The 25109-nt window shown below is 47.3% G+C and overlaps 1 protein-coding gene across 1 annotated transcript in view; it reads right to left on the bottom strand.

The window, feature by feature from the left end:
* FAM178B (family with sequence similarity 178 member B) overlaps positions 1 to 24781 on the bottom strand; it is a gene marked incomplete at its 3' end in the record, with an annotated part of 184565 nt that extends 159784 nt beyond the window's left edge. The window contains exons 1-6 of the mRNA XM_081871480.1: positions 24404 to 24781; positions 21171 to 21686; positions 19874 to 19940; positions 14800 to 15818; positions 13882 to 13940; positions 8751 to 8873 (exon numbers count right to left, since the gene is read on the bottom strand). Coding sequence (XP_081727606.1) covers positions 8751 to 8873; positions 13882 to 13940; positions 14800 to 15818; positions 19874 to 19940; positions 21171 to 21563 — 1661 coding nt within the window. The 5' untranslated portion in view covers positions 21564 to 21686; positions 24404 to 24781. The remainder of the gene's footprint in view (positions 1 to 8750; positions 8874 to 13881; positions 13941 to 14799; positions 15819 to 19873; positions 19941 to 21170; positions 21687 to 24403) is intronic.
* Positions 24782 to 25109: the final 328 nt, after the last annotated feature.

The following is a 25109-nucleotide window of genomic DNA, read 5'->3' as shown; positions in this document are numbered from 1 at the left end:
AATGACTGCATGCAGAAAACAACTCCACTGACAGGTTGCGATTGCGGATCTGTGCCGGTGCAGTAAACAGGGGGCCTCGCCTGGAAGGAGAACTGCGGCCTTCCCTCTCCAATCCAGAGGAGGCGGGAAAGAAGGTTTGGGGGAGGGGAGAGCATGGGGCCAGCCCCACCATTAAACCTCTCTCCCAGGACTCTTCCATTCCCATGGGGAGGTCCAGTCGCAGATCTTCCACGTCATGTCATGTCTGGCTCTTGGGCACCAAAATAAAGTCTTGGGTGCCCAAGCAAATGGTCAGAGGAATGGATGGATGGAGCAGGTGTTAGAACTGGGAAGACCCAGCTTGACACGAGTGGAGCTCATATGTTTCCTGTTCAGCAACCTGGCAGTTGAACAGACTTCAAGGAGCCCTCAAAAGCAGCTTCAGAACACACTGCGGTGGTCTAACATGGATAAGCATGGACAATTGCGCTCAGTTATCCTTGTCTATCCTGGCCCAGATGAGGGATAAAGGAAGAAGGCACCTGATTTCATCTCTGTCTTGGGGCACGAGACACAAATGGGCCTGTCCGTCTCATGTTCAGCGCTGTCCCCTGTTCCCATGACACGACTCTGATGGTGTTTCCTGCTTGGCAGGGGGTTGGACTCGATGGCCCTTGTGGTCTCTTCCAACTCTATGTTTATATGATTCTATGACTCCAGGGATGGGGGGGGAGGAAGGGAACACCCCACTTTCAAAGTGGTGAAGCAGTGGAGAAAGGGACACGACAAAGCTGCCCAATTTCCCCATTGCTTTTTATTTCGGTCCTGGAGGTCCTGTTAAACATGATTAGAAGGGACCATCTGATTAAAGGTATTCAGGTCGGAGCTAAACAATATAAACCTAAAGCTTTTGCAGATGATTTAGTATTGACATTACAGGAGCCAGAACCTAGTACTAAAAGGGTTTTGGAAGTAATCCAGGAATTTGGTCAGGTGGCAGGTTTTAAATTGAATAAGTTAAAAACTAAGGTTTTGGAGAAAAAATTAACACCAATTGAGAAAGAGAGGTTTCAGAAGGAGACAGGTTTAACATTGGTAAAAAAAGTAAAATACCTGGGGGTGAACATGACTGCTAAGAATGTGAATTTGTTTAAAGATAATTATGAGAAATGTTGGTCAGAAGTGAAAAAAGATCTTGAAATATGGTCAAACTTGAAGCTTTCCTTGTTAGGCCGAATTGCTGTTATCAAAATGAATGTATTGCCAAGAATGCTGTTTTTGTTTCAATCATTGCAAATTATAGACAAGATGGACTGTTTCAAGAAGTGGCAGAGAGATATCTCTAGATTCGTCTGGCAGGGCAAGAAGCCCAGAATAAAATTTAAAATACTTACTGATGCAAAGGACAGAGGTGGATTTGCCCTGTATTACGAATCAGCAGCTTTTTGCTGGCTGAAAGAATGGCTACTTCTTGAGAACACAGACATTTTGGATTTAGAAGGTTTTGATAACGTTTTTGGGTGGCATGCATAGCTGTGGTATGACAAGGTTAAAGCACATAAGGCATTTAAAAATCATATTGTCAGAAGAGCATTATTTAATGTTTGGACAAGATATAAAGACTTACTTGAAAATAAAACCCCAAGGTGGCTATCACCTATGGAAGCGAAGGCTCTGAAAAAACTCAATATGGAGGCCAATTGGCCAAAATATTGGGAGATTTTGGAACAGGAGGGTGACAAATTGAAACTGCAGAGTTTCGAGAAATTAAAGGATAAAGTGCGAGATTGGCTTCATTATTTTCAAATAAGGGAGGCCTATAATTTAGATTAAAAAATTGGCTTCCAGGTGGAAAAATTAAAATTAGAAACAGAACTGTTAGAACCCAAAGCTAAGATACTATCAAGAATGTATAACTTGCTGTTGAAATGGAACACTGAGGATGAAACGGTAAAATCTGCTATGATAAAATGGGCACAAGATATCGGACATGACATTATGTTTGCTGACTGGGAACAGTTGTGGACCACAGGTATGAAATTTACGGCATGTAATGCCTTAAGAGAGAATATTATGAAAATGATATACAGGTGGTACATGACTCCAGTCAAGCTTGCAAAAATCTATCATTTGCCCGATAATAAATGTTGGAAATGTAAAGAGACTGAAGGTACATTCTTTCACCTTTGGTGGACGTGCCCAAGGATTAAGGCTTTCTGGGAGATGATCTATAATGAAATGAAAAAGGTATTTAAATATACTTTCCTGAAGAAACCAGGGGCCTTTCTCCTGGGCATGGTCGGCCAATTGGTGCCAAAGAAGGATAGAACTTTCTTTATGTACGCTACAGCAGCAGCAAGAATACTCATCGCGAAGCATTGGAAGACACAAGACCTACCCACCTGGAAATTTGGGTGCAACTCAGCTTGCAGAAACGGGGTTGCATGAGGTTAAAACCAGATAGAGCAAGAGCCTCCAGATTCCCAGGCTACTCCTATACCTTCTGCCTCTGTGCTGACCTCCCTATCTTTTAAAATTTAGATGGATATGTCTTAGGAGGCATCCTGTTTGCAACTTCCACCTCCTGACACCTCTCTCGGACCTCAAGATGAGAGGCCATCCTGGATCTATCCTCTCAGAACAGAAGCAGCAAAGCATGGCTGACTTTCACTTCTCTAGATCAGTTAGCTTGGTTACAACTGGAAACTTTTCTATGCAGGTCTTTTACTTTCTACGATAAACAACTATTGTTTCCCTATGATCGCAACAGGTAAAGTCACCTTCCTAGCAAAATTCACAAAGCACAGTCTGTGTGCCCAAGTTCCGTAGCACCCCCATTCACACACACCCCCCCCGGAAGGTCCTCTGCAGTGGGAAACACTAAACCTGTTCAGTGCTGGCAGCCTCTACCCTTGCCCCCCCCCCCTTTCATGGAGAAAAACTCTGGAGCTCAACTCTGCAGGCCCTTTGCGGAGCCGAAACCCCAGCAAGCGCTTCTGCTGCACTGACCTCTAGCAGCAAGCCACCCCCACATTGTTGTTTAGTCATCTTAGTCGTGTTCAACTCTCCGTGACCCCATGAACCAGAGCATGCCTTGGAAACTCTTGTTTTCTTCTCAAAGCTTCTCCTTTTTTATGTCCATGGAGTTTTCTTGGCAAAATCCTGGAGTGGTTTGCCAGTTCCTTCTCCAGGTGGATCACATTTAGTCTAAACTCTCGACTATGACCTGTCCGTCTTTTGTGGCCCTGCACGGCATGGCGCACAGCTTCTCAGAGCTATTCAAGCCCCTTCGCCACAACAAGGCAAGGATCCATAAAGGGGCATCCCCACCTATCCACCCACAAAAAGACAGGGAGGGGCCACAGCTCTGTGACAGAGACCATGCGCTGCAGGTCCCAGGTTGAAATCCGGGTGCCTCCGGAGAAGGCTGGGGGAGACGGACGCCCCAGAGAGCCACAGCCCGTCCGTGTGGTGCCAGCACAGAGCCAGGTGGACCCAGGGTGCTTGCAGATTGGGAGTCTATGATCAAAGCCCTCCAAAACCCCAGAGGCTTCACCACCAAGGAATCCCCCAGAAAAGCACCACTAGCTGCCACAGGAATTAACACGCAAAAGCCTGGGAGAGGAGAAATGTCCTCAGCTAGTGCCGCAAATACAAGCAAACCTCCCTGAGGAGAACTCTTCCAGAAGAGGGGGTTCTGAAAAGAAGAGGGGGTTCTTGTCTTGCTCCCCCAGCCAAAAGGAAAAATCCTGGGAACTGCAGTTTATCCCCTACAGAGATACAATTCCCAGCACTCTTAACAAACCACAGTTCCCAGAATTATTTGAGGGAAGCCATGTGTTTTAATTGTGCTTTAAACATTTGGCATCTTCCTGTCTTGCTAGCAGCAGGCAACAGCAAAGATTTCTCATTGCCTGAGGCACGGAAGCGCCTCTGCCAGTCAGAGTAGACAGCACTGGGTTAGGCGGAGAAATAGCCAGGTCTGGTAGAGAGTTCCTAAGACCTTCCACTCCTCACAGGTCCCTCCTTTGTCATCCGTCTCTTTTTAAATTATTGTTTTGAGGAAACGGCCACTGCATTCAGCATTCTGCATCTGACTGCATTCTGTGGGAACGGCAGCCATTCTCATCCCACAAGGGGTTAATTGCTTTTGATCTCAGGAACTGCGAATTCCTGCCTTCCCCCCACTTTTTCTTTGACTGCAGCCTGACAGACTAATAACTCTTCTGCCAGGTCTCCGGATAATTGCCCACCTCCCTTGCTGGGATAATGAGCGACAACCACCGATGCAGAGCCATTTGTTTCCCCCAAAGAGACGGCGAGATTGGACTACTGCTGCAGTGCCAAGAGCTGGGTGGGGAGCTGGCACACCCGCCTTGCTGCCATGGCTCCTGGGGGATCACTCCCCAGGCTCACTCAAGCAGCCTGCCTGGCAAAGGGCAACTGTAAAGCAGCTGCCCTCCAACCCTGGTGCTGAGTGGGCACCAGCATGGCTTGCTTTAGGGTGGCACCCAATGGCTCCTGAAGGAGGGTACAGAGGGGCCCATAAACCTGGTTCCCCACATTTCCCCCCAGTTCAGCTCCTACCATCAAGCGGTGGGGTTGTGCGCCTGCATTCTTTGCAACTGTTGTCTAAACCTGATTTGCAGCAATACCACATGAAAGGAACTGAAGCCTTCAGCTCAGTGGCAGAGAGTGTGTTTTGTTTTGCATACAGAAGGCAAAGCCCTCAGCATCCACCCAGAAAAGACTTCTGCCTGAGGTCAACAGTCCAAGCAGAGGGTGTTTCATGTGGGTCAACGGCAGAAAGGCCTGGTCTCAATTATCCCGTGGCAGGTGAAGCTATGAGGGCCAGCAGTTAGCAGCAGGGCTGGGAAAGAAAGGCCTCTGTCTGGGACATAATGGGGCCGGCCAAGGTCTGAAAAAGAATCGGGCCCATTTCAGTGGCCATCTTGAATATCAAAGCCAAAGATGGAGGACAGAGGTTGAATCCGCCACTCAGCACACAAAATGCTCAAGTGGGATCTGAAAGCCCCTTCCCACCAGAATGCCCTGCAAGGGAAGAGGGGGGCCTTCAGCCACTGCCCTCTGATTTTGCGCCGCCCCCCCCCCGTCAGAACTAATGGAGCCAATCATTCCTATGGGGGCAGGAAAACAACTTCACAGGAGGAGAAATGGAGGGTGTGGACAGAAAGCCTTTCTCTGCAACAGGGGATGGGGGTAGGACAAAATTTTGAAAACGGTATAGGTGCGATTTATTCTGAGCAAAAGGCCAAACTGATAGTTAACAATGTGGTGACAGAAGAGTTTAGGATTGAGAAAGGGACATGACAAGGCTGCCCAATTTCCCCACTGCTTTTTATTTCGGTCCTGGAAGTTTTGCTAAACATGATAAGAAGGGACCACTTGATACAGGGTATCCAGGTCGGAGTTAAACATTATAAACTTAAAGCCTTTGCAGATGACCTTGTATTGACACTACAGGAGCCAATAGCTAGCACTAAGAGGGCCCTAGAATTAATCCAGGAATTTGGTCAAGTGGCAGGATTTAAATTAAATAAGTCAAAAACTAAGGTTTTGGAGAAAAATTTGACGCCAATTGAGAGAGAAAGGTTTCAGAAGGAGACAGACTTAACATTGGTAAAGAAGGTAAAATACCTGGGGGTGAATATGACTTCTAAGAATGTTAATCTATTTAAAGATAACTATGAGAAATGTTGGTCAGAAGTGAAAAAAGATCTAGAAATTTGGTCGAATTTGAAGCTTTCCTTGCTAGGTCAAATTGCTGTTATTAAGATGAATGTATTGCCAAGAATGCTGTGGTTTTTTTCAATCTTTGCAAATTATTGACAAGATGGATTGTTTCAAGAGGTGGCAAAGAGATATCTCTAGATTTGTCTGGCAGGGCAAAAAGCCCAGAATAAAATTTAAGATACTTACGGATGCTAAGGATAGAGGGGGGTTTGCCCTGCCAGATCTGAAACTTTACTATGAATCAGCAGCTTTTTGCTGGTTGAAGGAATGGCTACTTCTTGAGAACACAGACATCTTAGATCTTGAAGGTTATGACAATGTATTCGGGTGGCATGCATATTTGTGGTATGGCAAGGTTAAAGTACACAAGGCCTTTAAAAACCATATTGTAAGGAAAGCATTGTTTAATGTATGGTCGAGATATAAAGATTTTCTGGAAAGTAAAACCCCAAGGTGGCTCTCACCCATGGAAGCGAAAGCTTTGAAAAAACTTAATATGGAGACTAAATGGCCAAAATATTGGGAAATTTTGGAACAGGAAGGTGACAAATTGAAATTGCAGAGTTATGAGAAGCTTAAAGATAAGGTGCGAGACTGGCTACATTATTTTCAAATAAGAGAGGCCTATAACCAGGATAAAAAAGTGGGTTTCCAGGTGGAAAAATCAAAGTTAGAGACAGAATTGTTAGAACCCAACGCTAAGATATTATCAAGAATGTATAATTTGCTGTTGAAATGGAACACTGAGGAAGAAACGGTAAAATCAGCTATGATAAAATGGGCAGAAGATATAGGATATAACATTATGTTCACTGACTGGGAGAAGTTGTGGACCACCGGGATTAAATTTACGGCATGTAATGCCCTAAGAGAGAATATTATGAAAATGATGTACAGGTGGTACATGACCCCCGTCAAGCTTGCAAAAATATATCATTTGCCCGATAACAAATGTTGGAAATGTAAAGAAAAAAGAAGGTACATTCTTTCACCTTTGGTGGACGTGCCCAAGGATTAAGGCTTTCTGGGAGACGATATATAATGAACTAAAAAAGGTACTTAAGTACACTTTCCCTAAGAAACCAGAGGCCTTTCTCCTGGGCATAGTCGGCCAATTGGTGTTAAAGAAGGATAGAATTTTTTTTATGTATGCAACAGCAGCAGCAAGAATACTCATCGCAAAGCATTGGAAGACACAAGACCTACCCACTTTGGAAGAATGGCAGATGCAAGTAATAGAATATATGGAGATGGCGGAAATGACTGGCAGAATCCGAGACCAGGGAGAAGAGTTGGTGGAAGAAGATTGGAAGAAATTTAAAATTTATTTACAGAAATATTGTAAAATTTTTGAAAGTTAATGGCATTGAAATGAACTGAAGGGGTTCTAGCAACGAGGTTAAAAATAAGATTGGATGGATAATTAGACAAATAATTTGGATATGAATTTGCTGAATTAATTTGCAACAGGGATACAAAAGAGGGAGATGTGAGGAAGTCAAGAAAATAAGTGAATCAAGGATGAGAAGAAAAAAGAGAGATTTTTGTGGGGTTTTTTCTTTTTTCTTAAAATGTGTTTTTTCCTTTCTTTTTTGAAACTATTTTTCTTTATTTTTTATGTATTTTGTAATTTTGTATTTTTGTGTATTTGTTCTTGTTTTTTTCTTAGGTTTGTTGTCTTTTCTAAAACTCAATAAAATATTTATTTTTTAAAAAAAAACAACAGAAAGCCTTTCTCTGCAAATGTGGCCCCCAAAGCTTTTTTGGGCTCCTCCGGGTGACCCATTTAATCAGCACTCATCCTGTCTTGCTCACACAAAGCTTACATGGAAGTTAGACAACAGGTCCCTCCAGGAACCTTTTTCATTTTGAACTTAGTAGGATTTGGGGCAGCTGTGCACATTCCCCTTTCAAAGCTGTTTGCCCCTGCAAAAATTTTGGGGCAGACATACTGCTTTGCTTCCAGCTGTGTCTCACAGTTTCCTGCTGATTTCCTGTTAACTTTTTATATGTCAATTTTTTGTCCTGCTTCTGCTGTGCTGCAGTGCAAGAGTGACCCCTCCAGACATCCACAATGCAGTAACACTGGGGAAACATCACAGGGCAACTAATGAAGCCTAGGGTTTGCCACTGATTCTTTCCTTTTTTTCAAACAGGAGTTTGACCTTTGGGCGAGCATTCAACCCCTGGCCCAAGATATACAGGCCCACTGGTGCAAACTCCTGGGGACCCCGGCAGCCACAAAAATTTTGCTGTGGGTGCCCAGCTTCCTTTTCAGCTCTGGCTGTGTTCACATGAGCCCCTTACAGCACAGTGAAGTTGCTGCCCCCCTGCTGCCCCCCAGTGATGGGCCAAGGATGTCTCTACCATATGAGGAGGTGAACACGTCTTGGCTAGAAACAAATAAAGATCAGCTTAAGGACTCCAGTTGCTGCAAATCTGGTTTGAGAAATAATGTCAAACAGCAGTATTTTGTAACAAAGTACAGTATACATATGCATTCAGGATAATGTGCTTGTGTGAACACGGATTAAAAACCCAGAAGAGTCCATGGAGTGCACAGTAAAACGGGAATGTGAAGACAGCTGGAGCCTCTGAGTTCTGTACGTTCTGGTACAGAACCTTCTGGTACAGAGTATATTCCTTCTCATGTTATACTTAGTCAGACCATGGGGCCCATTGAGCTCTGCACTGCCTACACTGACTGGCAGCAGCTCTCCAGGGTTTCAGGCAGGGGATCTCTCCCAGTCCTATCTGGAGATGCCAGGGATTGAACTGGCAACCTTCGGTCTGCAAGCCAGATGCTCTGTGGGCCCCCTGCAGCAGCATCTGCTCTCACTATCGGCTTTCAAGAGTCTGATCGTCTTGTGTTATCTTTCCGCAGTCATCCAGCTAGTCCTCGGAAGATGCTGCCCAACACCTGAAGTGCTCAAGGCGCCAAAACCAGGGCCACCCTTCTCTAAGCGCTGAGCCCTTCCCACTCCCTGCTGCCCAGCTGCAGAAGGGGGGCTCATTACCTGCGGGCCTCAGGAGACAAGGCTGCATTCTCTTCCGTTGCCTCCACCAAACTGAACGAGTTGGAGAGCAGCAGCTTCTCCCCCAGGCTTCTTTCCAGCTCCTCATCTGCACAGGATTGTTCCCTAGAAAGCCACAGCAGCAGCATGAGAATAGGGGCAGCGGGGGGGGGGGCGCCAGAGGATTGAGTGGGATATGTGGGCTTCATAAGGATCAGTGGAGCAGCTTTGCCCCGGCTTCCAACCTCCAGTCCTGATGGCCTGCTTATTTATTATTACATTTATATCACACCTTTTCTCCAAAGAGCTCAAGGTGGCACACATTGTTCTCCTCCCAACAACCCTGTGAGATGGCTAAGCTAAGAGGCGGTGGCTGGCCCAAGGTCACCCAGGGAGCTTCATGACCAAGTAGGGATCTGAACTCTGGTCCCCCAGGCCACAGTCCAACACTCTAACCGTTACACCACTGGCTCTCAACTACAGCTCCCATCAGCCCCAGGCTAGCATGGCAATAGCATGCTGATGGGAGTTGTGGTCCAAAACATCCAGACTAGAGGGCCCCAGCTTAGGGAAGGCTGAAGCTGGAGAGCCTGGGTGGTGCCATGGAGAGAGTGCTGGAGTGGGAGCATGGCCAAAGGCCCTGACGAATGGGGAGGGAGCGCCTTTTAAATCTACCTCAGCACAGATGATGGAGAACTTGTTCATAGCTGATATAGGCACCCACTTCCTTTAAGCAAAATAACTAAAAAACCTCAACACTCTATTGGATAAACTGCTATGTAACTGATTCATTTAGTCATATGTGGTGGTGGTGATGCTGTGCTGCTTCTTTTTGGATAAAGGTGTTTCATGAGGCAAGCCTCATTGCAGAACAGACTATCTTCCTTGATCCCAAATTGCCCTTTTATCCTGCTCTGTGGCCACCCAAGATCACATAAGACACGGAGCAATGGTTCCAAACTACAAGAAAAAAGATTCCACCTAAACATTAGGAAGAACTTCCTGACAGTAAGAGCTGTTTGACAGTGGAATTTGCTGCCAAGGAGTGTGGTGGAGTCTCCTTCTTTGGAGGTCTTTAAGCAGAGGCTTGACAACCATATGTCAGGAGTGCTCTGATGGTGTTTCCTGCTTGGCAGGGGGTTGGACTTGATGGCCCTTGTGGTCTCTTCCAACTCTATGATTCTATGATTCTATGATTCTATGATTCTATGATTCTAAGACCCCATCACCCACCCAATGACTGCAGCAAAACTAACCATTGCCAAGTAGAGGAAAACATTGAACACAAACTTGTTTGGGTCTCAACTTTGGGATTTAATTCTGATGGACAAATTAGTAACCCATGTTTCTAGAAAAATGTATGGGCAAGAAATTTGACACTTTTTATTAAAATTGGTATAAATTTATTAACTGGTATAAAATTGGTATGTGTGTGTATATATATATATATATATATACTGGTAGAGGGGATTACTTGAGGGGGGTGTTTCTGTTGTGATTCTAGATTCTCAGTTCTCTTTGCTGTATTAACGTCTGGATGTTTTTAAAAAGAAGTGGGAGAATCCAACTTCAAAATCCCTCTAGCCAAACTGGCTAGCAGCTCTGGGCTCCACAGTGCAAGATGTGGTTTGGCTCACTATCATGAGCCAGCCAGAGCTATTTTCTTAACAGGTGCCACCTTCCGGCTGTGCACATCTTTGACTGTGACACAACGAGCAGACAGTACAGATTACCAACGACAGGATGTGTGGAAAGCAATGCTGCCAAGCTGCAACCCAGAAATACACTCTGCAGCTGCTAACTCCCCAGTGAAGCAAGAAGAGGCTGCAGTTCTGCCCCCCCCCCCTTTCTTCACCTAGTCCTGCTCCATCAGCTCTCTTCTGCCACCTGCTGCAAGGAGCAGGGCTCCAGGTGCACTGCAAAGCAGACCAGGGGGGTTGAAGCATGGCAGAAATCATGGGGAAGAAAGCTATCAGTGGCTACTAGCCGTGGAGGCTGCTAAGCTCTGCCTTCACAATCAGGAGTAGTGCTTCGGAATACAAGTTGCTGGAAACCAGAGGAGGGAGAGGCATCTGGCAGGCCACAGGGAGGACAGGAACTTGCAGGTGCAATCTCAGAGCCTCAGAATATAATATATGAGAATTCTTGGAGAACATGTGAGGTCCCTGTGGACTTGAGATAAGCAAATGTTGCCCCCATCTTCAAAGTGGGGGGAGAGGGCCCAGGCAACTACCGGTCAGTCTGGTTGACGTCCATACCAGGAAAAGGCCTAGAACAGATAATTAAACAGTCGGTCTGTGAGCAATTAGAAAAAGATGCTGTGATTAGTAAGAGCCAGCATGGGTTTCTTAAAAGCAAGGCATGCAAGACTAATTTTATTTCTTTTTTTTTATAAGAGTTACAAGCTTGATGGACTAGAGGAATGCTGTGGATGTAATGTATCTTGGTTTCAATAAGGCTTTCAACCAAGTCTCCCATGACTGTCTTTCAGAGAAGCTGGTAAAATGTGGACTGGATGAGGTTTCTCTTAAGTGGATTTGTAGCTTGAAGACTGACCAAACCCAAAGAATGCTCATTAATGGTTCATTGTCATCCTGGGAAAAAGTGACAAGTGGGGTGCCATAGGGAGCCACCCCGCCATTCAACATCTTTATAAACAACTTGGATGAAGGTGTTGAGGGATGCTCATCAAATTTGCAGATAACACCAAACTGGGAGATGTAGCCAATGACACTGAAGACAGAACTGAGATTCAAGAGGACCTCAACAGATTGGAGAACTTGGCCCAAACTAAGAAAATGAATTTCAATAGGGGCAAATGTGAGGTTCTGCACTTAGGCAGGAAGAACCAGATGCCCAAATATAGGATGGGAGACACTAGCAGTACCTGTGAAAAGGATCTAGGGGTCTTAATGGACCACAAGCTTAACATGTGTCAACAGTGTGGTGCAGGAGCAAAAAAATAAAAATAAAAATGCTCATGCTATTCTAAGCTGCATCAACAGAAGTCTAGTGTCCAGATCAAGGGAAGTAACCGCACCGCTCTATTCTCAATACTACTGTGTCCAGTTCTGGGCACCACAGTTTGAGATGGATGTTGACAAACATGTGCAGAGGAAGGTCTGGAAACCAAGCCTTATGAGGAATGGTTAAAGGAGCTTGGTATGTTGAGCCCGAAAAAGAGGAGACGGAGAGGAGATATGAGAGCCATCTTCAAATATCTCAAGGGCTGTCACATGGAGGAGGGAGCAAGCTTGTTTTCTCCTGCTCTGGAGGGTAGGACTCAAACCAAGAAAGAAGATTCCAACTAAACATCAGGAAGAACTTTCTGACAGTAGGAGCTGTTCAACAGTGGGACAGTCTCAAGAGGTTGGAGGTTCTTAAGCCAAGGTTAGGCGGCCACCAGTCAGGCTGTGATTCCCACATTGCAGGGGGTGGGCTAGATGATCCTTGGTGTCCCTTCCAACTCTACAATTCTAGGATTTTAGGATGCTGGACTAGATGGGCCAGTGCCTGATCCAACAGGCTCTTCTTATGTTCTTGACTAAGCCAAGTCTTAAGACACAAGACCGTAGGGGGGCCTGTGGCCCTACGGATGTTGTTGGACTCCCATCATCCTCTGCCACCATGGCCAGCAGACGGGGATGGTGGGAGATGTAGTCCAGCAACACCTGAAAGGCCACACGTTCCCCATTCTGACTTAGAGGAATATGGATGTTATCTAGGCTGCAACAACCTGGAAATCCCAGTGGAAGGTTTGTCCAGTGCATGGAGAAGGGTGTGCATATAGAACAAGAGTGGGAAAAGGCAGGCTGGGATCTGCTTTTGTAGAGCTGAGTGACTGGCAAGGATGTCTCCCTCCCTATTGTTTAACAGTGGCAGCAACTGGAGGAGGGAAAACCTCCTTCACTCCCTGAGGTTGCTAAGAAAGAATGCTTGGGTGAAAAAAATGAGTGGCTTTTTTCATGAAAGAAATTGTGAGTTTGATCCTGGTACTGAATAAAAATTCCTGAGCTGAACATGTGTTCAGAGGAACCCAGTTCCTTTACTGTTATTTCAATTTCTTACCATCCTTCACCACAAGGCCACAGAGGAGGTTATAACAATACAAAAATGTAGTAAGTCAATTTAAACCATTTGAAATCAGAAGAGCAAGGCAGAAAGTTTCATCTTCAGCATGCACCTCTGTGGGGATGGAGTTCCAAAAGTGAGGGGCTGCCCCAGAGAATGTCCTCTTCCAAGCTAGCATTCCCGATGTTAGCATTTCACTCCTCCCCATACTTCTCCTTCACCCCATACTTTGGTGGGGGGCAGAATTCTATCAAGAAACACCCAATAAGGTCTGTATGGGTGGAGGTGCTCTTTCAGAAATTTGGGGCCTAAAGGCTAGCATATGTCCACCCAGCTGAGCCTTGAGGTTCTGGGTAAAAACCAAGGAGATCCTGAAAGCCAGAAGCCCAGCCACCTTTGGTTTATATCACAGCCTCCAATGATAGGATTCCATAAAGTTACCATAAAAGCAGCACTGAAACAGAAAAGCTCTCTGGCAGCTCTCCTGGGGCTCTCCAGAGATGGATGCTTCATGGAACCACCCACAGCAAGTGGGCTCTGAGATGTGCCAAGCCCAGTCTCTTCCTGTGTCCTGACAGCAACCCTTTCATTGGGCATGCCTGATGTCTTGTCCTCACGATGGTACTGGGATGCTAGACATGATTCCCCTTTCCCAGTAAAATTACCTGAGTACGTGACTTTATTGGGGCAATTATACACAATCCCACTTTCAACTGCACCTGCAGAAGTTTCGGGATGGACCTACTGCTTCTTTTGCGCTCAGTCCATGTCCTGTAACTTTCTGCTGAAATTCTGTCCCTTTTCATACCTCAGGTGTCCCAGTTTTTTTGCCCCGCCTCTGTTCTGCTACAGCGCAGGAGCCCCCCCCCCCATGTGGCCATAAGGGGGATAACATGGGGGGAGCAGAATGATGTGTGGGTATGCCCAATGCAGAAGACACACCAATAAACCTGAATGGAGGGGCCCACGCAGCAATGAACACATGGCATGCGCAGGTTGCTTCAAGGTGTAGCTGCAAGACACAACATGCACCAGTGGAGTTCCATCCCTGGGTCAGCCTTACCTTTTCTCAAGGAACTTGTCAAGGCTGCTGAGATAACCGTCTGGCTCTGGAGAAAGGAGCTGGATGCAAAGGTGGAGGAGAAATGTGTCATTTTAGCAGACGAGGACAGAGCAGTGCTGCACAACTACTAAACAGGGCTGGTGTTGGCACCTGGCATTCTGGGGCAGCTGCCAAGGACCCAGTAGGGACACACACATGACATGTGGCAGCAGCAGCAGGATCTCAATGCTGGCCACCATTTTTGCCCCGGAGCAATGCTACATCAAAAGCATTGCAGATAATTAAAACGGCAGGCAGATTGCATGGTAAAAAGCAGTACTGTGTCCACTGCTGCCACCAGGGGGCTCCATCAACATAGGAGGGGGGGTCCACCAGAGGGCATTTACTGTATTTTTCGCTCTATAAGATGCACCAGACCACAAGACGCACCTAGTTTTTGGAGGAGGAAAACAAGAAAAAAAATATTCTGAATCTCAGAAGCCAGAACAGCAAGAGGGATCACTGCACAGTGAAAGCAAGCAATCCCTCTTGCTGTTCTGGCTTCTGGGATAGCTGCGCAGCCTGCATTCGCTTCATAAGACACACACACATTTCCCCTTTTTAGGAGGGAAAAAGTGAGTCTTATAGAGCAAAAAATACGGTAACTACCTCTCCCTTTAAATTGAGAATTGGCCCGGCCACACAACCCACGGGCTGTGCGTTATTCTCCCTGCCTTCAGCTTTGCAGGCTCTCTTTGTGCATTTCTATGGGGCGTAGTCTGCATCAGACATCCGGCCTGCTGCCCTTGACAGTGTCCAGGGACCTTGTGGGGTGCTACCTCTCTGAAATCACACTGGTAAGGAAGATGGGCTACTGAACCAAACTAAGCCAACTCTATGCCATTACATTCCAAACCTCTAGTCCACAGTGTTACCTACTGTGTAAAGGTCCTCAGAGCCCGGATCTGAATTGCTCATCTGCAGGAGGTCTCCAAGAGACCCAAGGTCATCAGTGTCTTCATCCATGTCTGAGCCCAGAGCCAGTCTCCTTGGGTCACCTGATAGCTCATCTGGGGAGGCTGAGATGCTGGAGGATGTCATCGGGAAATGGGCAGGGGTGGGAAAAGAGGAATGCTCTGGGCCTGGGTCTTCCTCTTGGTCTGAATCATAGGGCAGCCTCCTTGCTGGGTCCCCAGCAAGCTCACTGGAGGATGTCGAGGCACTGCTTCTAAGGTAGGTGGCAGGTGGTGTGGCCAATGGATGGCTAGGAGAGGGTAAGAAAGGAGACTCCAGCTCTAAGGCCCTCTGGGTGCTTGTCTGGGTTTGGCCCTCAAGCGGGGCTCCTTCCAGCTGCTCACTTGCCATGTGAAAGACACTGGCCATGGGGAGCACTGGACCAACTCTCTCTGCCTCCTGAAGAGTTGCATTCTTTGGCTGCAGGATCATAGGCTCTTCTAGGAACTGTGGGTGGTCCCCAGCGGGGGAAGAGGCCTTGGCTGTGGACTCCATCATGTGCAGCTCAGCAGGCTCTTGGGTGATATCAGGCATCTCCTCCAAGCTTTGGTACTCAGATGCGGGGTCTGGGGCAGGGCTCAAGGGCGGCAGTTCGTCATTGTACAGGAATTCAATCCGGGGTGGGGACCAGTCTGGAGGGAACATGGTGTCCTCTTGATCTTCCTCCAGCGGAGAGTCTGGGTTGCCCCACAGGCTGGAGCTGTGGCTGCTGTGGGATGCCTCTTCCAGGGGATGTGCAGGGGGAAACAAATTAGGGAGGCCGTGCTGATACAAAGAGAGGCCTTGCTGCCCCTCTTTGTCGCTGCAGCTGCTGCCAGGCCCCTTCTTCTGTCCCTGGCTGGGAGCTCCCAAGAAGCCTGTGTCTCTCTTGGACAAAAAGCGGGCTGCTGATGACCTGCATTTCTGGGACCTTTTTTGCATCAGCCGCAAAGCGCCCTGGGGCTCTGCCGAAGACAGGGAGAAAGAGAAAGAGAAAGAGAAAGAGAAAGAGAGAGAGAGAGAGAGAGAGAGAGAGAGGAGTTAATGCTCTGGCAATTAGCATGCTACAATGCCACAGGGGAACAAACAAACAAAAGGCGCAATGGGCAGGGAGGACTGAGCACAGAATTCAACTTTCTAAGAATTTCGCGTTTATTTTGGTGTGTGTGTATGTGTGTTTAGAATATGGCCCTTAAGACTGCAAATATATAACTGAAAGTGCCTGGACAGTGTCAGATAAGAAATCAGAAGCCACCGGAGGAGTGGATGGATAAGATTTCTGTGGCCAAAGGGCAGGACGTCTGTGCCCTCCTAAGGTCCTTGCCCCTTCACAAGGCAAGGCTCTGGGACACGTTGGGTTAATGCTGACACAGGACCTTGAGGGGTTTGCATAAACCCAGGATGCAAACAGACCCCACCTGTTACGTGAAGGTCTCAAAGAACCTTCCTAAAGATTAGAAACAGAACTGTAGAGATGCAAGAGACCCCAGGGGTCATCTAGTCCAACCCTTTGCAATGCAGGAGTCGCAGCTGAAGAATCCCTGACAGACGGCCAATCAAACTGTTAAAAAACTTCCAAGGAAGGAGAGTCCACCACCTTTAGAGGAAGCCTGATTCACAGTGAAACAGCTCTTAGCGTCAGAAAGTTCTTCCTAATGTTTAGCTGGAATATTCAGCACTCCTGAGTCAAGATCCATCCCCTTCGGCTTCAGACCTATAGACATTTGTACTGATGGAGGCCAGTTTTAAGAAGTTTCAGAAATCCTACTATATTGTTCCACTAGACTGGTGCTTCTAAGGGCAGGCACATCTTTTGAGAGAAGGGGCTTTCTAACCTGTGAAAAATACAACTTTCATTTAGTGAAAAACTCCTGGGATTCAGTAACATTTTCAAGGGGAAAGCGCCCTCTGCTGACTCCTCCTGCAGTCCAAGAAGTCCCTTGGTGTTGCTTCCCTCCTCCTCCATGCAGACGTTTACTTCGCAAACCAGACTGGTGGGCTTATTCTGCAACATGTGCTTGATGCAATAACAGTGCATGACTGGTGGATTCATCCTGAACTGTCCACACATATCACTCCACTCCACTCTGCCAGCCTTCCCCAATCCTATTGCATTATTACCAACGGGGGGGGGGGGGGGGCGGTTGCACTGACTGGAAACAAATAATAATAATAATAATTTTTTTTTATACCCTGCTCTCCCCAGCCAAGACCGGGCTCAGGACGGCTAACAACCAATAATAAAAACAAGTTGATTAAAATATTTTAAAATATTTTAAAAAGATTAAAATACAACATTAAAACATTAGGATGCAGCATCTTCACAGGAGGTGAAAGGAAAAAGAAAGAGAGGGAGGGAATCAAACTGGCTCCAAGCCAAAGGCCAGGCGGAACAACTCTGTCTTACAGGCCCTGCGGAAAGAAATCAGATCCTGCAGGGCCCTGGTCTCAGGAGACAGAGCGTTCCACCAGGCCGGAGCCAGTGTTGAGAAGGCCCTGGCTCTGGTTGAGGCTAATCTAACTTCCTTAGGGCCCGGGACCTCTAGGGTGTTGCTATATATGGATGCTAAGGTCCTCCGGGGGGCATACCGGGAGAGGCGGTCCCATAGGTACGAGGGTCCTAGGCCGTGAAGGGCTTTAAAGGTCAAAACCAGCACCTTAAATCTGACCCTGTACTCCACTGGGAGCCAGTGCAGCTTGAAAAGCACTGGGTGAATATGCTCCCATGGCAGAGACCCCGTGAGGAGCCTCGCTGCAGCATTCTGCACCCGCTGGAGTTTCTGGGACAGCTTCAAGGGCAGCCCCGCGTAGAGCAAATTACAGTAGTCAAGCCTGGAGGTGACTGTCGCATGGATCACTGTGGCCAGGTCGGGGCGGGAAAGGTAAGGGACCAACTGCTTGATGCGGCGAAGGTGGAAAAATGTCGCCTTGGCTGCCCCCAAAACTTGAACATGGGATTGCATATAATTGTCCCAATACCATCTTGAGCACAAATAATTTTATTGTGAATGGACAATATAAAGGACATTTGAAGGGGCCCATTGTTGACCACATCAAAACAGCTGCACTACCAGTTTCACGTGCTTTAAATATCACCATTTTGTAGGCTGCATTCCAAGAGGATGTGGTTTGATTCTGTAGACTGCATTCCAAGAGGATGTGGTTTAGCATACAAAGTGCTTGAGATTACAAATTTTACCACTGTAATCCTCAAATCTATGGGTAAGGAACTGCAGGCCCCCAGCATGGACAGCTCTAAAAGGAGATTAGGCAAACGCAGCAGGGAGGTAAATCTCTCAAAGGGCACCAAGATCAGGAGAGCCCTGCTGCCCCAGGTCCTGCTGCCAGGCTTCTCACAGGCACCTGGTTGTCCGTTGTGGGAAGCAGAAGGGAAGACGACAAGACAGGCCTTTGGTCTGGTCCAGCAGGGCTTTTCTTATGTCCTAAAATAAATGCTACCCTCCATATTATGGGTGGGGGCTGAGAATGAAAGACAAGCAAGGATTAGGGGCAGTTGGTGCAGTCAAGGATAACGGAGGGAGCGCCTCCCCCCACCTTGCTTAGAATGTCTTAGGAAAGGAGAAGGACCTGCTTGGGGTGTCCTTGCCATCCAAAGTACAACCAGAGGCTGCTCAGACGAGGGCTTTATCTGTGGTGGGACTCACAGCTCCATGGCTCTTCAACACATTTACCGGTAATTTTATTTTATTTACATCTCACATTTCCCTGTAAGGAGCTCAATGTGGCAGGCCTGGCTTTCCCCCTCCTCATCTGTATTCTCACAACAAACCTGTGAGGTAGGTCAGGCTAAGAGACAGTGACTGTCCCAGGGTCACTCAGCGGGCATAATAGCTGAGTGGGGATTTGAACCCTGGTCTCCCAGCTCCTAGTCCAGCAGCATAACCACTACATTACCCTGGCCTTACATTATGCATCAAAACTTTCCCTTTCAACAGAGCCTGGGACTGCCAAACTGGATATGGATCTTTTTCTGCTGGCTGGATTTATTTTTAAAGCCAATGCAAAACACTTTTTGAATTGTTGGGGCATTACATTTTGAGAAAGAAATTGAGTTACGCCTGCATTTATCGGACGTATGATCCACTCCTCCCTTTCAACTATCTCCATGGGATCACAACCCACAGCAGAGATTGGATGGCCATCTGCCATGGATGCTTTAGCTGAGATCCTACAAAAAGCAAGAACATTGCAATAAATAGCAAGTGCTAAATACACATTCATGAGCCACTTGGTGGTGATAGCATAAACCTCTGCAGAAATTCTGTGAAAGCAAATCTGGAAGCAACCCCAGAATGAGGAGCTGACGTGGATTGGATGGTTTCATAAGGCAGTGTTTCCTAGCTGGCCTGTTGGGGGGAACCCTTGATCCACCAAGCCTAGTCTGACTGAGGGGCCAGAGCACTGAAGAACCACTCAGGTGAACTCACCTGCCACCAACCATTTATGAGAATCCCTAAACCCTCCTTCATCACACTGACAGCAAAAGGATGGCCAACTACGGCCACTGTTGTGCTTTTAGCATTGCCTCTGGAAAAGCAAAGGGTATCCATTAATTGCCCTGGTGTAAGGTCCAGCAAAGCAGAGCTGTCTTCGAAGCAGGACCTTAGGGGATTGCCCTGCCAGAAGCAATCCCTTTGCACTGCCAAAGTCACTGGTGACATTTTGGATCAAGGGTGGGAAGAAGGTAGATCAAAATATAATGGTGGATCTCTGAATGATTTGCAGCAGATCAACATGACTCAGGGGCAATGAAAAAGAAATCCAACTTAAATCAGGCTGCTGAAATGTAGAGAGCTAATGGGGGGGGGGAGGACTGTGTGAGCTCAGTTCATTCCCAGTCCTGAAGACCTACCTCTCAGCTCAGAGGCTCCCTGCTCTTTCATTCAAACTGGGTGCCTTTTGCACCTGGTTCTCCTTGATAAATCTCAGGGCTCTAGCAAAAAGTGAAGCGTAGATCCAACAAACCTTACGTCTTCCCACCCCTGTTTTAAAATATTACCTTTGATATAGGAGAGGGATTTGCCACCTTTGGCTTCACCAGCTCTTGAGCGCCTGCGGCCGTCTTGCTGTAGGACAAAAGGGACATCCGTTCAAGGTGTGTCATTATCCAAAGGAAGCCTCTCTGCAGCAACTTCATCAGCGCTTTCTGTGGCTTTTGCACTACTGTCTTGTGTGTGCAGTTTGGCTGTCTGTGCTGGGGACAAAACTGATAGGACCCAATTCATGCTTACAGAGATCTCATGGTAATGCAGGATGCTTGGGAATTAGAATTTGTACTGGGACATTTGTGGCACGATGTACAGCGGTACCTCTAGTTACGAACTTAATTCATTCCAGAGGTCCATTCTTAACCTGAAACTGTTCTTAACTAGAGGTGTACTTTTGCTAATGGGGCCTCTAGCTGCTGCTGCGCCACCGACACACAATTTCCGTTCTCATCCTGGGGCAAAGTTCTCAACTCGAGGTAACTCTTCCAGGTTAGCGGAGTTTGTAACCTGAGGCATTTGTAACTCGAGGTATCTACCAGCCGAGGATGACCAAGGGTCACCTAGGGAAAGAGCAGCCTGAACTCTTCTAGGCAACCGCAACAGCTGCAGGGAGTTTGCTTTCTCCTCCCCACACTCTCCAGAAAGAACTCTGCTGCGACTATTAGTTGCTGTTGCCACGTAGCTGCAGAGAGCTGGGGAAGGGAAATGACGGGCTCCTATCACAAGCCGAAGAAGGACTGGCTCCTATCGCAAGCTGCTGGGTAGCCCCTTCACCTCCATCACAGCAAGACCACCAGCAAGTAAAGAACATTGCGGTTCCAGCAGGATGGACCCTCTGCATCCTAGCATTGCCAAACGGATCCCTCCCCCTCTACCATTTCTCTACATGGAAAGCTGCCTTCCACAGGGTTGGATCCTTGGTCCATCTACTCAGTAACAAGCTTGGTATTGTCCACACTGACTGGCAGAGGTTTTCTAGCATTATAAACAAGGATGATTCCCAGCCCTACCTGCAGATACTAAGGACTGAAGCTGGGACCGTCTGCCACTGAGCAGTGCCTCTTCCCTCTTGCTGGAGGCTTCCAAGAGGCATTGGGCAAGACGGTCTTCTGCCCTCTCAGAGTCTAAGCCTAAGGGCAGGGCATGTGCCTTTCGGACACTCTAAAAATAATACTTATTTGCACATATATCTATTTGGACTGACAACAAAGGCAACAGTACACACCAGCCCCAGGAGTCAATCCATGAGAACACTCCTCCCTCCCAAGCCCCAAATTCTAGCTTCATGTTTGGCCAGGGATTACTCACCCTCTTGTGTGGTGCTTCCTGGGAGCCATCAGTGAGCATCAAGGGAACAGAAGAAAGAGGCGGCATGGAGAAGGGCCGGCCGATTTTCAGATTCTTGGACTTCCGGAGCTGCTGGTACTCCTCCAGGCTGGACTGGAATGTAAAGCTGAAGAGGCCTGCTTTGGGCCTCCTTGAAGATGACAAGGGGATCTGGTACCACCGAAGGTCCTGCCAGGGGTTAAACAGCTCCATGCTGTAGGATGGCTGTTTTGGGTGGGGAAGTGAAGTGACTCTGACGGCATCCTCCTGGGAAGGTGGGTTAGGGCACATCTGCTCTGATGCATCCCTGGATGTCCCCTGCGGGTCACTGGATGAAGAAGAGCCTCCAGGGCTTTGCTTCCCTGCCTTCTTCATGACTAACTCTGCTGATGTCTCCTCCAGCTTGTTCTGCCTGCTCTCTGGAGTTTCTTAAAGGAATGAGTTCAGCAGCTGGGGAAAGCAGCCTTATCTCCTGCTTTCTGGAAGGCCTCCAGCCACCTGGAGTGAGGGAAAGGGAGGCAAACAATATTTATCTTCTTGCTACAAAGAATAAATCCCACCCCACCCCCAATTTGGTGGCTTTTTGCAGTCATCATCTGTCTGGTGCTTAAGCTACTTTATTTTATTTATTAAAGCATTTTTTGCCACTCATTAACAATAATATTGATTGGGATAACTTGGTGAATGACTTATTGAAACCCTTTTGGTATGCAGAGCAAGCAGTGTTTAAACTAGTGAAACCTTGGTTAGAGAAGAGACATTGCCTGTCACAATCACAGAGATAAATGCTTGCAGAGAAGAAAATAGTAAAGTTGTTTATTGCAGGAAATACATAACTGAAACTAGAACTAGAAACTTCTATCCAGCTAGTCCAGAGAAGAACAAGAAAGCCGCGCTTGCTCCATTGTTCTCTCATAGAAGAGTTAAAGATGACCTCTCATCTTGAAGTCTGAGATAGAAGTCTGAGGAGGAAGTGGTAAACAGGATGCAACCCAAGACATGTCAGTCTAAGCAAGAAGGAGATAGAGAAGTCAGCTGATGGGTGAAAGGGGCAGGGATAGTATGGGAATGTGGGTGCCTGCCCTCTCTCGTCTTAACTCCTCCAAGCTGAGTTGCACCCTAACTCCCAAGACGCCAGATGAATCCCAGGAGCAACAGCCAGCATGGCCAGGGGTCAGGGGTGATGAGAACGGCAGTCCAGCCAATCTGAAGGCCTACAGGCTTCCCCACCCCAATGTGGGCGTCTTGTTTTATTCTTGTACCTACAGCACAAATAAAAGTTTTCGCTCTTGTGAATCACTCAGGAAGATGGAATAGACTATTCCTCATTGCAGGCATCTCCAGAGGTCATTTTATTGCTCATTCATGCTGCTTTGTGCTCATGATGCTATTGGGACAGTCATACGTGATCCCACTTTCAATACTATTTGTGTCTGCAAAGTTTGGGAGCGGTCATCCTGCTTGTTTCCAATCAGTGCATGTCCTTTAACTTTCTGCTAAAATCCCTTAACTTTTCATAACCCAAATATGGGGGTGGGCTGTCCCACTTATGTTGCACTATAGCCTCTCTCGGGAGCAGTAATGTGGCAGCACTAAGGAAACATTGCAGAATAAATCCATCACTAATGTACTGTGATCATGTCAGCAAGAACATGCTGCAGAATACACCTCAATGAAACACCTGTCTGGAGGGGCTGAGGACTCTAACTCCAGGATCCTGTATTGCAGGGGTTGGACTAGCTAACCCTTTGGGCTCCTTCCCACTCTGCCATTATACGATTCTGTGACAGTTGCATTACAGGAAGCAGCAGCACACAAGGACTTTCAGAACACACAGCGGCAGAACGCCAGCCTGGAGGGGGCCTGCTTCTCACTCATGTGCATTCGACTTGAATGACCAGAATACAGTGGCAGCAGGGCTGAAAGCCTCCACCACCTCATTGCAAAGCCTTCCATCAAAAAATGATCATGGCAATGCGAGAAGAAAAAAGTTACCATAGGGCGGTTATTTTACCGCACACAGCCTCCGCTTTTTGACAGTTGAGTCTGTGAGTCTTATCTACACGCAAAAAGCAGCAACAATTGCTTGTTGCTCTTTAAAAGTCCCAAGGTCTTTCACTCTGCACCACTGTAGGATTTTGTACTGACAGCTTAAAATGTGGCTCCAGCATCTCTCAGCAAGGTCAGAGCCTACTGTTCCAAAGCATTCATTTCTGGGGTCCTTGAGAATCCACACACCATTGGAGCCAGGCTGTGACAGATCAGGCGAGTTCGCAAATTTTTAAAGATTTATTAAGGAACAAATATGTGAAAACAGAGGACTTTCAGATGATAACTTGCTGGTGTAGGACTAGAACAGTGGTTACAAAACTTTTTTGAGCCATCATGCCCTTAGTTCCATAAACTCATCCCCAGTGCCCCCGCCACCCTGTTCTAGAACAAGCATTTTTGGAACAACAATTTACACAACCCACCAAGGAAGGTAACACAATAGAATTTAAACCAGTAGCAATTAATTGCACATTTGTTCAAACTATTCAGTTTAATTAAGTTGACAAAACGGATGAACTTGATCCACAGATACCAGTTTTTCAAAGTCTGATGGTCCTTTACACCTCCAGCACCCGCCCACGGTCCCCCTTGCCTCTTAGCTCCCCCAAGGTAAACCCTCCAGGGGGCACTACCACCCATTTTGGGAACCACTGGAAGAGAACAACATATGTGTGTTGATATTTTATGTGTGTGATATATCATGCTCTGAGTAACTATAGGTAGGAAGAGGGTTACTATAGGGGCTAACTCAGAATCGTGGCTAAAAGCAGTGGCATCTAGCACAAAGCAGCAGCAGCAGCAGGAAGAGGAGGAGGAGGAGGTGGTGGTACTTAGAGGCCACAGCATGCAAGATCCAGTATCTTTGCACCTTTTCTGCACCTCACCAAGTACTTTGATATTACAAGCAGGCAGGTCGTTGCCAATGCATCGCAGCCCTGGAAGGCAGCGGGCATTCAAGGATGAGGCCACCTTGCGATAGCGGCGTCTTGCTTTGCCGCAGCTTGACCATGGGAACTGCACCGCCTTGGGAGGCAGGCGTGGGAGAGGAAGGTTGATCCCAGCGAAGGATGCAAGAAGGAAGACCTCGGGAAAGAGGGGAGGAAAAGGACCCCAAGAACTGGGAAGGGGCTGCACTCGGAGGGAGGCTGCACCCCGCTCTCTACCTGCGAAAAAACTCCTCCGGCCGCTTCTGCCGCCGCCCAACTCCCACCTGCTTCGGCCCGATTCAAAAATCAGCCCGAACGCTCCATCCCTCGGTCGCCCGGGGCGCCCGGCGGCAGCCAAGGACAGCCAATCAGCAAGCGGGGATCCCAAGCCAGCCACGTGGTCGCCTCGAGGGCTCGAGAGGGAGAAGGGGTCCTTTCCGCGCGCGCAGCCCGATCCTAAGCTTACAGGCACCCCACCCCTCCGGAATGCGGGAACTGTGGTTTAAGGGTACTGCGCATTGTAGCCCCTGAGGGGTAGACTATGGTTCCCAGGATTCTTTCTGTTGCAGGGAGGGGTGCTTTAAATTGCCTAGAGCGGATTCATGAGATGCGGCTCCAAGATGCAACCTCCACCTGCTAAAACACTGGCTAAAAAGCTGGGCCACACTTTCAGAATAAAAATGTGCTTTGCGCTGCACCAATTTTTTTTATATATATAATTGATAATAAGTACACTGGAATACAAAAAGAAAAAAACTTATAGCAGTGCTTGGTTTATAACAGTGGTTCCCAATTAGTTAATTACTGAGGACCCCCTATTTTTCAAAAGCCAAGCCACGGATCCCCCACTTTTGAAAATTTTGATAACTCTAAGGTAGTTTACCTCTACAAAGCAATTTTTTTGAACAAAACGGTGGGGTAGCCCATAATAAGCAAATGATTT

Source organism: Podarcis erhardii, assembly GCF_964252035.2.
Source record: "Podarcis erhardii genome assembly, chromosome: 7".
Classification (NCBI taxonomy): Eukaryota; Metazoa; Chordata; class Lepidosauria; order Squamata; family Lacertidae; genus Podarcis; species Podarcis erhardii.
Note: the sequence above shows the minus strand (reverse complement) of the source record. Positions and strands in the feature narration are given on the sequence as shown.